General features: G+C 38.0%; 1 protein-coding gene across 1 annotated transcript; it reads right to left on the bottom strand.

The window, feature by feature from the left end:
• Positions 1-9,766: 9,766 nt before the first annotated feature.
• Positions 9,767-13,537, bottom strand: LOC102238067 (high mobility group-T protein-like). The gene is made up of 5 exons (XM_005808421.2): positions 13,430-13,537; positions 11,057-11,217; positions 10,788-10,933; positions 10,511-10,685; positions 9,767-10,418 (listed from the first exon to the last, which is right to left on the bottom strand). The coding sequence occupies exons 2-5, from the start codon at positions 11,201-11,203 to the stop codon at positions 10,284-10,286; spliced, it is 603 nt and encodes a 200-aa protein (XP_005808478.1). The 5' UTR covers positions 11,204-11,217; positions 13,430-13,537; the 3' UTR covers positions 9,767-10,283.
• Between the last annotated feature and the right edge of the window lie 478 nt (positions 13,538-14,015).

Here is a 14,015-nt window from a genome sequence, read left to right as displayed (position 1 = left end):
TCAAGAAGCACTGGCAGTAAAAAGTTTCACTGCTGAAATTAAAATGTATGTTTTTGTCCAAGTTCATCTAGTTTAGTGGCAGCGCTGAAGCAAAAGTCAAACTTACTAACAAGCTGAGGCTCTTAACTCTAAGCTGTGGTTGTCAGTGAAAGGAGCCACATGCCACCTTGATAAAAAAAATAAAATAAATAAAAATGATATCATTTTAATAATAATGTGTAATGCTTTAATCACAAACCAGTTATTTTGTTTTGTGGCTTACCATTGGAATATGGTTATAACAATTAAGATGCAGTTTTCTATTGTTTTTTTTCTTCTAAGATGAATAATCTTGATTGGATGAATGAATTAAAAGTATACGTAAGTGAAAGTACAACTGTGAAAATTGCATTGCTTTCATGTTGTAGGTGACACCCAAATATCAGTCAGCTCAGTGTACTGACTGTGATCATGTTGCCTTTTAAAAAATATTCAGTCAAGTTGAAATTTTTCAATCAACTTGATGACTTTAGCTGATAACCAATCCATTAATGAATGTGCGTGCCTGAGTCTGTTATAATCCAATAGATTTATGATGTTGTGACCTGCTGACATACTGGATTATAATAACCTTTCCAAAGAGCAATCTTTGAATTTGTGAAAGCACTCACATCCTTATTTTTCCTCCCAACTGAGCAGGTTGCTTTCCTAAAAACAAGGTACATATAAGTCTTAATATTGTAACATGGTTTCATTAAAGAAATGCAGTCGGGATAACTGATCTATTAATAACCCAATTTCAGCCAAGCTTCATTTGTCAGACAGATGTCTCAACATTTGATTCTGGAATGATTTGATTAACAGAGGAGTTTATGTTTGACTCAACATTGACAACATGCACATTTCCTGTTGCTGCAAAACAAAGCACTCCTCCACCACTGTACATAAAAGCTGGTAAGTGGTGCAAAACGTGGGTATGCACTATATGTGGCGCATAGGGGGACTGTGCTATAGGACTATATGGGGAACCAGAGTGATGGCTGAACAATTCTTTATTATTTGTTGTTGGCTTTTAACAGTTGTTTGTGCACATGTAAACCTGAGGTGTGTTTCTGGATATTGGAAATTAGATAAAAATAATTTCATAACCTGGAATAGACCAGATGCAATTGAAGAAAAATTGAAAGAGTATTTCTTTTCCCCCAGCGACATTTTATTGCTTTTATTTTTTAAATGGGTGGGTTGTACTGAAAGAAGCTGAAAGAGGCTCTGGATGAGATAAGTACCTAGCCAATGTCAGATGCAAAATGTCATATTACCTCCTCCATGAACAGAGTCTGTAACAGGAGGAGTAACAGCAGCTGAGCTCTGAGTAGAGAGACCTCTGCCGCTCCGGGGAAGGAGTGACGAGTGTCTTTGGTGGGAGCTGAATGTCGCTCTACAGGGAACACCAGACGATGACTCGCAGTGAAGATCACAGTGTGGACAGAGTGGTTGAATGCAAACTCGTCTGGGGCTATGATGTCAGGAAGAGTCGCTGCAGCCTGAGCTATTCCCAGTCTGACAACAGCTGAGAAAAATCGATGGAAGGCTGTTAGTTTCTCCAGAAAATAACAAAACAAAATTCTACATGGGGTTTACTTCACTAAACTCCTCAAAGATAAGTCCTTCCTCAAATTGCTCCCAGCAGAAACACTATTGAACACTATTGAAACACTAGAAGAAACCTAAAAAGAAGCTGCCACAGGCAAAACTGGAACAAATACATTTACCAAATATTAAATACACATAGAATACTTAAAACCTGAGGTGGAAGTAGGAAAAAATGAGATGTCACATTTCAAGAAAAGCACCAGACAAAATCAAACAGGATTTACTGTCTCTAATTTCTTCTTTCTATTGTGTAGTGCAGGTCAGGTCACATCGATGGTTCATTGGGCATTTTTATTTGAGTATAGGTTAAAATAAAAGTTAAAGATTTATTCAACTTTATTGCATTATCATTTTGAAAATGTTGACATTAACGGTTGCCTTACTGAGTCTAAGACTATTATACTGCGCAGTGGTAATGAATGTTGCGGTCTGGAATACTCTCTTAAACATTTCAAACAGGCTTCCTGCATTTTCATTCATGTGAACATCCCCTGCTGTCTTTTCTAAATGCGATAAGGTACCCATTGCTTCCTCTAATGACTTGTTTATTCAGCCTTTAAATGCAGCAAGCCATAGGGATGGGTCATTTTTCTAATTAAGAATGCATCAAGTGCTTAACTGCAGAAACAGCTCATTTACTCCTCCCAGATGAGAAATTTTTGCATACGAGCACCATGATTAAAATATGATCAGTATAAATCAATTCTATAGTGTGTTGGTGTTAAGAGGTCTTCTGTCTAAACATGTTCCGCAGAATGAGGCAGAGAGAACGCTACAAGCTTTTACACATCAATGCAGGCAGAGTAAATAGACATATCAGCTCATTTTCTTCTGGTAATGTCGTCTACGGTTACTCTCCAAGAATTAAATCAAGATGCTGCTCGCTCACTCCTTTGACATTTCAATTTCAAGCTTGATTTGTTTGTCTGAACAAAAATGCCTCTCAATAAAACACAAACTGATGGAGGAGATGAGAATGCAGAAACTCAACCTGAGTTCACATTGCAAAGTTAACAGGACAGTTAAAGACAAATTCTGCTTCTTTCATGTACTTTCCTTATTTCATTTTCTCCATTTATAAACGCTATTGGGTAGAGATCATCATGATCCAACTTGAGCAACAAAAAGACATAAAATATTAGTTAAACAAACTAAACAATAATTTGACACAACAACCAGTGGATAAAAATAAAGAAATAGCTTGACATGCATTAGCTTCTGTTGCATAAGGGGCTTTTAACATACTTAAATCTGCATGTGAAAGCTTCAGGAAAAGACTCAGGTGCCTCGAGTGCTGCAACCAAAATCAGTTGCAGAGAAAACAGGAAAAAGAAGAGAGAGGAGGCAGACGTGGAAGTGAAGCCAAGGTGTCCTTTCCGTTACATTAACTGATTATTTTGCATGCACTCCTCCAGGGACCTGGAAATCAATCTACAGTTTCCTCTACCAGACCAGGCGGGTTTATGAAAGAGCTGGTAGTGCAAGTAAACTTTGAGCCTTTTTCAAGATGTGAAACATGTATTTTGTGCTTTCTGCCACTAAAAACTTCTGAGAGGCACGGTGAAACAAATGCTTTCTCATTTAACTGGTCTTATTCTTACTGCTAGGAGCAAAGAATCAAAGAAGGGAAGTGCATGTGCATGTGGGAAATAAAGAGAAATGTCAGCATGGACAGAGGTTGAAAAAGCTTCTTGAAAAGCTTCAGTGGTTATAAAACCAGACATCTATTGCTGACAGCTGTCTAAATCAGAGAGAAAGAATATTCAGAGAACATTGGTTATACTGTAGAATATCAGATTATTTATTTACTTAAATTATAAGTATTAATTTGGTTTAGTTTAGGCTGTCATCTAACAGCTGGACCTAGTTGTCAGAGATGATTATGGGAGGAATTTGAAATGAAAAATATTCCTGATGGAGCAGATTTTTGAGTCTGTGGCTGCATCGCTTAATGTACACAAGGAACCACTTTTCACAGTAATCTAGTTTTACTTTTAGGGAATAAACATAAAAAACAACTGAAGAAATCTGCATAATCCACAACAAATGACTTGTAGTTTGGAAAGCCATTTTTAAAATAATCCTCCACCACCTTAGGGATAACTCAAACCCCTAAACCTGTTACTGCACTCGCCTTGAACTCTGCAGTAAACCTCTGGGCCTTTTTGAGAGGGATGAAAGCTTGCTGTTTGGGTAAAAACTGACGCAGTGTCAATGTTTACTACATTGATAGTTGCTCATAGTGACAAGCTTGCTTAAAGAGATACACGGGGTTACCTTAACGCAACAGCATGAAATTACATTTCAGAAGTACTTTTATTCCTCTGTGTCAGTATTCCAAATAAATACTGACACAGAACGATATCCATCTGAGTGTTTACTGATAAAGTTCTAAAATAAGTTATCAAAAAACACTTAAATATATTCAAGGAAACACACAGAGGTGACTAATGCAACAGAGAAAGAGGTGGAAGATGACAAATCATTTCACAAGAACTGAACTTTTGTTTCACCACCTACTCAACTGTTAGCAGAATTTAAAAGGAAGAGAAATCAAATTCACTCTACTACTACTACTATAACACACACACACACACACACACACACACATAAATACATAGGAAGAACTGTTGCATAAAGCAACGCATGGGGTGTCTGATTTGAATTGTCATGTAGAACCACTAAAATACCTTTTTGATCAAATAAACAATTTTTAAAGCACATCAATCTTAATAATATTAATCTTTCAAGCATTCATTTTTACTATTTGTGCAAAATGTTTGCACAAATAGTAAAAATCTCTGTTAACTTCAAAACACTTAACACTAAACATCCCATCAGAGGATTGGAATGGGCAACAATGGAAGGATTAAGGTAAAACCATATCAATGTATCAGAATTGTCCATTTAAAGGCCAGAATCCATTCAGTTCAGAATCTAGAGCAAGACTTGGAAATTGTTGTGTATAGATGGTTTCCATCCAATCTGACTGACCTTCAGCTATTTTCAGCTATTTTCCCAAAGACGATCGAGTTTATTCTTTAATCTCTTATCAGCTTTTCATGTAAAATGTTCTGTTTTTAAATAATTAATATATTTCAGATCATATAAACAACTATGCCAGAGTTTTTTTCAATTACTAAAGATGTAGACGACATCCTTACTTTAGTATTTTAAAAGAGGTAACCCAAACATCAAACATGCATAATTTCACAGCAAACATTTCACCTTTTGTGGTGTAAAAAGAGGTGAAGCTGAAGAACCTGTGTTCAGCTATTTAAGCTGTTTCCAGAATAAATAGTGAAGATACACTATTTATGCATGTGACATGGGTTTTCTTTTGCAACAGCGCCACTCAGTGGAATTGACGCATTTCAACCCCGTTTTAAAACTGCATTTATAGTAATTTGACCATTAACATTTGTTCATTTTTCATCAGTAAATATGATGTTTGAATCAACATAACCGTGCATTTGAGAATACGCCTCTGTGCAAACACATAAGAATAAATAACATTATTAACATTCAGTTCAACACAGCATTCAGTTGTATTGAAAGTAATGAGCATGTTTACACTGCAAACACAAGTGGCAAGTTAAGCAAAAACTTAACTTGATAAAAGTGAAAATAAGAGCAAATGCTTTTATTTTAAATAAGTTGCAAAAACAAACACCATTTTTGTTTCAGGTTATGAGCAGAAACGAAAGTTTTGTTCTTAAAATAATAGATTAAAAACAGTTAGGATAAGGTTTATTTTAAGCACATTCACATACAATGCATCTGGAAAGTTTCACGTTTTTCCAATTTTTTATGTTGCAGCCTTATTCCAAATTGCATTAAATTAAACTCTTTCCTCAAAATTCTACCCACGAATACCCCACTATCATAATGTGGGAGCAAGACAGAATGAGTGTTTTGTAAATTTATTAAAAATGAAAATCCCATTTGGGTAAGTATTACAGTCTTTGCCATAAAGCTCAAAATTCAGTTGTTTCCATTGATCATCCTTCAGATGTTTCAACAGCTTGAACTGAGTCCAGTTTGGGTAAATTTAGTTTATTGGACTTAATTCTGAAAAGTACCAAGATGCCTGGAAAATGTTCCACAGTTGATGGTGCAAGTCAAAGGTTAACAACTAAGCATGGAAACAAAGAAATTGTCAGTAGACATTTGAGACAGGATTACCTTGAGACACAAACCTGGAGAAGGTTTGTTCAGAAAAATTCTGCTGTTTTGAGGTCCTGATAAGCTCAGTGGCCTGCATCATTCATATATGGAAGAGGTTTGGCAATCGAGGGAGAAGGGCCTCGTCAGTGATGGGACCAAAAGCCCAAAAGTCATTCTTTAGGAGCTCCAGGGTTCCTCTGTCAAGAAAGAAGAAAAATGCAGAAGGGCTTACATAATGAGTCCTGTATGGTAGAGTGGTGAGTTGAGAGCCACTCCTTGTCTGGAGTTTGTCAAAAGGAACCGGAAGGACTTCCATATCCTGAAAAACAAGATTTTCTGCCCTGATGAGGCAAAGATTGAATTGTTTGGTGTGAATGCCAGGTGTCATGTTTGGAGGAATCCAGGCAGGGCAATATAGTCCTGATAGTGAAGCATGGTGGTGGCAGCATCATAGTATGGGGATATTTTACAGCAGAAGAAATTGGCAGACTAGTCAGGATAAAAGGAAAGATGAATGCAGCAATAAACTGAGACATCAGACTTTATGGTCAAAGATCACAGAAGAATTTAATTTCATTTACTTCTTGTATGTTTATATTATTAATTGTAATATTCATTTCACTATTTCTCCTATGACTTCTAAAGAAACTAAAAAGGTTTCTTTAAATTTAAAGAAAATCTTGTGATATCAAACCAGTATTTTCTTTTATTGTTGTTTTTTGCGACCTCCTCCATAAACTGCTGCAATTCCATACCAGAACTGGAAATATTTATATCATCTGCAAATATCAATTTTAAAAGGTTTTTTAAGCAGACTCTTCCATTTTTCTAAGCAAAATAACCTGATGGTTATTGTGCTATTCAGTTGACAAAATGATTGCGCTGTACTGCAGGATATGACCAGTAGGTGTCACCATGAGACCACTTATTGCGCTGAATCGGATTCAGTGGACTCTACTAGCTGAGATTAAGAGGTAGCAGTAGCTAAACCTGAATGGGTTCACAGTTTGCCCGCTTTTCCTCCTGAAAAGCGGGCACAGAAACTGATCAGCAGCTGCATAAAGGCACAAGGCATAATAGTAGTTCCATTTAAACCCGCCTCTCTTCCAGTAATACGTTGTTATCAGTTACTATAATATAGGAAGTGCAATGTGTTGGACTGTTTGGAGTGTAAACAACATCGACTTCATTCAGTCTCTAACTTTAGACACACTGCTAACAAAGAAGGGGGGTTGATAACCACCAGTGACGGTAGCTTGCAGCTGCCAAATGTTTGGAAACTGTGTTTGCCTCAAGTTGGCTTTGAGGAACAATAACAGACACTGTAAAGCCAACAAATCTAATCCACTGGGCAGAAATTAGGGGATTTCTCCATGACTGTGTTTATTGATTAGTTTCTATATTTTAAAAAAAATGAGAGAAGTAATCAGAGCAGGGCAGGAAAAAGAAGCGTTACCTTCAGGGTCACACAAGGCTTTATCAAAGCAGGTCTGAGGTCAGCTGCTGCCATGTGTGTGCTTGTCCCTTTGCCTACTTTGCTATCAAGTCCCTGTTGAAGGGCCAAGGACATCTTAGAGAGAGAGAATGACAGAAAAAAAAACAGAAGACCATCTTTGTATTTTACAGCAGAGGTAAAACACTTATAAAATGTAGGGATATAAATATTTTCTTTTGTTTATGTGGCTTACAGGGTTTGGTTTGTAGTGGCTTGCACAGACGTGTCATATACTTATGTCACTGGGATTTCAAAGCACGTAATCCTTCTTATATAAATGCCTTTTTTTTATTTTTTTTTATCCTGGATGGGACCTGGAGAGCAGATGAGAGATGAAGTGGCTGCAACTAAATAAAACAGCAAGCTGGCGATGCTTCCTGGCATGCAAGTACGCTGCAACTTTCATTACCCTTCAACCAACCACCCAGCATGGCAGGGAAGAGTGGTGAAGCTGCATGTTTGCATACAACCACAGTGAGCTAAAACACAGGATACAGACAGTTGTGGCGATGAGTCATGCTTTATAGGAGCAGTTTATCAAGGCCTAGGTCGTTAGATGCATTTCCAGCTCCCTTTAATCTTCCCCAGGCTTTAGGATGTCAGACCAATTTTTCTTCATTTAGCAGTTCATAGTAAAAGTTAAGATACATAGGGAATAAAAATTCATGAATATTTACAGTGCAGAATAGTCTTATAGCTTCCAAGCCAGGAAAGAATGTTTGGTATCATTTCATTTTTTATAGCACAGACTCAACAAGGTATCAGAAACATTCCCTGGGGATTTTGATTCCATCCATCCATCCATTTTCTGTTCACCCTTTGTCCCTAATGGGGTCGGGAGGGTTGCCGGTGCCTATCTCCAGCTATGTTCCGGGCGAGAGGCGGGGTACACCCTGGACAGGTCGCCAGTCTGTCGCAGAGCAACACAGAGACATACAAGACAAACTACCATGCACACACACACTCACACCTACAGAGAATTTAGAGAATTAACCTAACAGTCATGTTTTTGGACTGTGGGAGGAAGCCGGAGTACCCGGAGAGAACCCACACATGCACAGGGAGAACATGCAAACTCCATGCAGAAAGACCCCGGGCCGAGAATCGAACCCAGAACCTTCTTGCTGCAAGGCAACAGTGCTACACTGTGCAGCCCAGATTTTGATTCTTAATAGCATAATTGCAGCTGCTGAAAACATGTCAGCAGCACATCCATTGGAGTTCAGTGAGCAAACTCATTGTGATGCGAGCATGGGGTTAGCATGGGTGATAAATGCCTCTACAGAGTTAGTTATGGAGTACATCAGGGCTTGATGCTTAGCCTTTTCTCTGTGTTACACAGAATATGAGATTGTAGACACCCTAAATTTCACTGTATGACATCAGAACTGAAAATAATAGGATGGATACAAATTTTGAGTGTCAGTTAAAATGCATTAAAATTCTGCAATACAAGTTGCCAAGTCGGATGAGGGAAGTTCGGGTGGAGGGTGTCAGTTGCCCCTTTGCCATTCTACACTTTTATACCTTTTGTTGTTTCATACTCAACTTTTTGGGGGTAAATTTTGGTTTCTTACTGATCACATTTCAGTGCAGGATGTTTCATACGTGCTTTTATAGCCAATGATTTAAGGATATGTTCCACAGCCTACTGAAAGGGAATGTGGCTTAATGACTCATATAAATAACATCTTCAGGCTTGGGGTTGCTTAGGTTGGATTGGGATTCATAATTTTTCAAATATTTCATCAGTTTGTACCACAGGGGAATTTTTCTAATCAGTGAGTTAAAGTAATTGATCTGTATTCTACTCCATGTACAGTTAAGAAACATGTTTATATGACTATAAAGAAATACCATCTGACAGGAGGTGGTGGTTTAAGGTTAATGTGGCTTGATAAGTCAGCATAATCTGTTCTATTTATGTATGTATATTATATATATATGCATATAAGGGTGAGGGCAAGGGTATATATAAACCCTAACATATAGAGAAGCTCAACAGTACACTTGAATTGAAATATATGAGATCTGTGAATTTTAACTGCCATTTATCTCTACAAATCATGAAAATACCTAAAAAAAACAACAGAAATCACTTCTATAGCACATTTAAAAACAAAAGTTGAGCAACGTGCTTTACATAAACAAAATAAATTAATCAGCAATAAAATAATCCCTAGGAAAACTAAACTTAGGGTCTCATACATTAGTCAAAACTAAAGTGTATTGATGAATATCCAAGAGCTCACAGAATAGACTTCTGAGGTGAAATAATTGTTATGTATCATTTATATATATATAAAATATTAATGTCATTTTTCAATATATCATGCCACTCCAAGTTCATTTTAACTTTGTGCTAAAGGTCATACTGGATAAGATTTTTTTCAACACACACCACAAATCGATTTTATTAAAAAAAAGTTTATTGACATCAGAAGCAATTTAAAGTTCAACAATAAACAAGGCTTTTTTTTATTATTTTTTTCTTTTTAGGATTACAGTGGTACATAAAGATCAGTAAAACAACTGTGATACGTCAATTTTGATAACATGTTGTTTGAAATAAAAACACACTTAGAGGAAAATAAAATTGAAGGAAACACTCAGATCTAACTCCGACGTTTTTACGTGCTGTGCACTGCTAGCTAAGGGAAATACTGTAAGCCCACCCCTTTAGACTGTACCAGGTAGGATATTGGTCTAGAAAAAACTACCACTGGGAAGAAAATAAGACTGGCAGAAGGATACAGACACCATACTTGTGTAGTGTTAACTATACAAAAAAGGGAAAAAAAACTGTACAGCATAAAAACAACTGATATACACAGCCTTTATGTTGGCATTTTTTTTGTTTGTTTTATTTATTTTGTTGTTTTTTTTACCCCTTTGTTACTATCGTATTTTCTTTTAGCAAGTGAAGTGTGGACAAGGGGGTTAAATGCTTTATAAACAAGAAAATGACCACTATATATTGCCCGCCATTCTAATCATCATCCTCATCATCGTCGTCCTCTTCCTCCTCATCGTCATCCTCATCATCGTCGTCATCATCCTTCTCGGCCTTGGCGGGGGCCTTTGCCGGTGCGCTGCTGCCCATTTTTCGGTAAGCAGCGATGTCCTGTGAAGGAATAAAATACATCCGGATGATGAAATCAGGCGTGGACTTTAGTTAGAAGAGCACATTGAGACAGGAGACTTTTGTTTATTTACCTTCTTATACTTCTCCTTCAGTTTATCTGCCTTCTTCTCGTAGGGCTGCTTGTCCTCTGAAGCAGTGCTGTTCCACATCTCACCCAGCCTCTTGGCAACATCTCCAATGGAGAGACCTGGGTTCTCGCCTTTCACCTTAGGGCGGAACTCTGAGCAAAAAATGAAGAAAGCAGATCTGTGGAAGACAAAGAAAAAAAACATGAGATTTAGCCTGTTATTTAAACAAAGAATTGCTTAAACAAGGTGGAAGAGTTCAACTTTAACAAGCGGTACATACGGGGGTCTCTTGGGAGCATTGGGGTCCTTGAACTTCTTCTTCTTGCCACCTCTAGCTGGCACATAGCTCAACATTTCCCTCTCATAGCGAGCCTTGTCTTGCTTCGCCAGGTCTTCAAATTTGCCCTTTTCCTTGGCAGACATCGTCTGAAAGCAGAAAAGTTGCTTCATCATTGACCCCACATCTGCAACAAACTGATTTCTTATGTTTTCCTGAAGTTATTTTATTTAAATGCAAACAGAAACACAGGCCATATGAACTTGTACTACCTTCCATCGCTCAGAGCACTTCTTGGAGAACTCCGCAAAGTTCACTGATGCATCAGGGTGTTTCTTCTTATGCTCCTCTCTGCAGGTCTGGACAAAATAGGCATAGGAGGACATCTTCCCCCTCGGTTTAGTTGGATCTTTCCCCATCTTGATGGCAGTATCTAGTAAACAAATACCTGAGGTTCAAATTACCTGTATATCTTCAAATGCCAAAGATGCACCTGTTTTTTTCTCATCAGAAAACAAAAAATGTTAATCAATGTGTATATAAGCTATTAAATATTCTTATTTTTGATGCATTAATGGATTAAAGTAAAAAAAAAATTAACTATTTGATCTATCGATCAAAAAAAGGAAAGGCATGCTAGAATGTGCTCCAAATTTGTTTTGAATTTAAAAAAAAAAAAATTTGATTAAATCATTTTAATTAATAAATCGTAATGTGTTTTTGTTTACACTTCCATCAGTCTCTAATACGCCCTACTATAAAAAGAGAGCATCACCGGAAGCCCCCCCACTGCCCCCTCTGCTGTCAAACCGAGTTAGGACCACTTAACGCAGTCCACTAAAATAAACCGCCCAGCAATGACGGAGCTGATGCGATGAAAATGACTTTATTTATTGACGCAATCTGCACGGTGGCCCCAAACATAAAACTCACTGGCCCGCGGTCTTGTTATAGCGACTACAAAGTGCCTTAGAAACGTCAAATCACTCAGAATAACCCGTAAATGTTTTTAAAGAAACTGACCTTCTGGTCACTAAAAAGTTTTCCCAAGTTCAGCTGAGAAGCATTAACCCACTAACTCTATGTTAAATGTAGTGTGAAATTAAAAAAAAGACTAAAAAGAACACCTCCTTGACATGGGTTTATGTTTTTATTTGATAAAATAAGTTCGACAAAAAAAGTGATATTTTTAAATAAAATGTGTTTATTCAACATATTATTCTAAAAAAAATGCATTGTTATGTGATAAAACACTTCTCCTTTAAAAGCCCGAATTTTTCCTATTTCTTTAAATAAGCTTAAAATTCTGTTAAAATTGGTCGTTTTCCGCCCTTTAAAAGCTGCTTTAAGTCCCAACTAAGCTGCGTCGAGCAGAGTAGTAATGGCGCATATAAGGTTCTCGTTGAGGAAAAGGAGGTCAACAACGACGGCAATATTTCTTCTTCCATTTTGTGAGAATGCCTTCTTCATGAAAGAAAGTCCCCCTCAAATGTCTCCTCCCGCCTCCCAGTTCGCTTTGCAACGCGACAAACACGTCCAAAAAGCCGGCGATCCTGACAAAATATTTCCCCCGATTGATTCCTATTGCACTAGCCGCCTTGTATAGTAATACATTGGGTCTGTGATGTGTCTATGAGCGGGCTGTGCTACTGACTGGGTTTCTATGAGCTCCTAATGGCCGCTCGTCTTCATCCACTAACATGGAGAATATGGCTCCTTCTCTTTGTGTCAGCGCACAGCCATTGCACTGCATGCAATAGAGGGCAGAGCGACCGCGGCGACTACTTCGTTTCAAGCCCCGATTTCAACCCTTTGCAAACGTCGGAAAAATACCCCGGTGGCGTCATTCGATTCACGAAAGACTGAACTTTATTTTGCCGCGGTTAAATTTAATAGTTGTCGGTTTATTTCTCGAGAAAAGCCGGCCAGAAAAAGTTGAAGCGAACTGCGCCTCTGTCCCTGGCTTCCCATTTGCCTCGCTGCCTTGTTTCCTATGCGAATACAGTCAGCCATTACAGTAAAGCGCAGATCGTGAGGTAATTTTTTCACTACCTTCTCGGGTAAAGTTTTACAAACAAATAATCATCCGAACATATTTTGAGATGGTCTTCATTTTTCTCGTGCTTTTATGATTTTTTATGGCTTTATTTCGGATCTGTACTCTTCTCAGTCTTCACATGACAGGCGTTCAGCTTCGCAATGCACTGCAATGGCTAGCTAACGGTGAGTCTTCTACCATTGTCGCCTATCGTGTTGTCCGCTAGACATTCTTGAATTTTTACACGATAACTACAACTTGTTTCGACTTCATTTCTTTAAAACAGGACGACTGTAATATACAAAATTATTCGCATTTATCAAAATACGCAATTTTCGTCGAATTTAACCAAGGTTAATTTTTATTTCTTCCTTTTTTTAAACAGAGCGTCTGCCCTACACTCTCAAGCAGAGTAATGTGATGTTACCCGATTAAAGCCGGCTATTTTGCTGTTATTTTTAAAGCTTTCTTGCAAAATATATATATTTAAAAAACACAAGATCGTTTCATGTTTGATCAAAGCAAACACATAAGTAAGATGTTTAGGATTGTTATCTCCATCTTCATCATTTGAAACACTTAAAATATTCGTGTGTACAATACTTACCAACTGACTATCGCTGGATCTCAATGCTCTGCAATGGCTGTCTATGAGGGAACACAGGCGATACGCAGTGTCTTCAGTCTTCAGCTCGCTCAACATTACTCTCGACGGCGCTTCTACGCCATTGGCCAGCGCCCTCTTTGCGGCTCCTCGGATTGGTCAGAGGCTTTTCATTGTCCTAATAGAAGACGAGGTCCCATTGGCCCTCTTTTGTGAAACGTCACCGAAGTTTTGCGAGGCGGGTGGATACAAAAACATTAGAGTTCCAAGCATGCTGCTGAAGCTGGTAGTAGTGTAGTGTGTTTGCCATAGTATTGAATTCACTACGTTGAGCACAGTGTACAGTAGGCGAGTTAAATGAATGAGAGAACGCGGAGCGCTTATGGCCGATGAACTGGGCGACTGCTAAATGTTGCGCGGCCGTGTTGGAGGGGTTTTACTCCTCTCAAGCTAACGACTCCACGGTGCATTCCATTCAATGCACCTGAGCTTATTTGCAAATTATGCTATTAAAAATGCGTATAAGGAGCATTGCGGTTTTTAATCTAAAGTTTACCATTAAGTAGTTAGTCTTCCTCTATGTGATAAG

Source organism: Xiphophorus maculatus, chromosome 11 (genome assembly GCF_002775205.1).
Source record: "Xiphophorus maculatus strain JP 163 A chromosome 11, X_maculatus-5.0-male, whole genome shotgun sequence".
NCBI classification, from domain to species: Eukaryota; Metazoa; Chordata; class Actinopteri; order Cyprinodontiformes; family Poeciliidae; genus Xiphophorus; species Xiphophorus maculatus.
This window is presented reverse-complemented; position numbering and strand designations above follow the sequence as displayed.

Excerpts from the sequence above, each read along its gene's own strand:
- LOC102238067 (XM_005808421.2), bottom strand. The coding sequence starts at position 11,203 with ATGGGGAAAGATCCAACTAAACCGAGGGGGAAGATGTCCTCCTATGCC. Across the intron at positions 10,934-11,056 it reads AGTGCTCTGAGCGATGGAAG|ACGATGTCTGCCAAGGAAAA; the intron begins GTAGTACAAGTT and ends TTCTGCTTTCAG. Across the intron at positions 10,419-10,510 it reads TGAAGGAGAAGTATAAGAAG|GACATCGCTGCTTACCGAAA; the intron begins GTAAATAAACAA and ends ATTCCTTCACAG.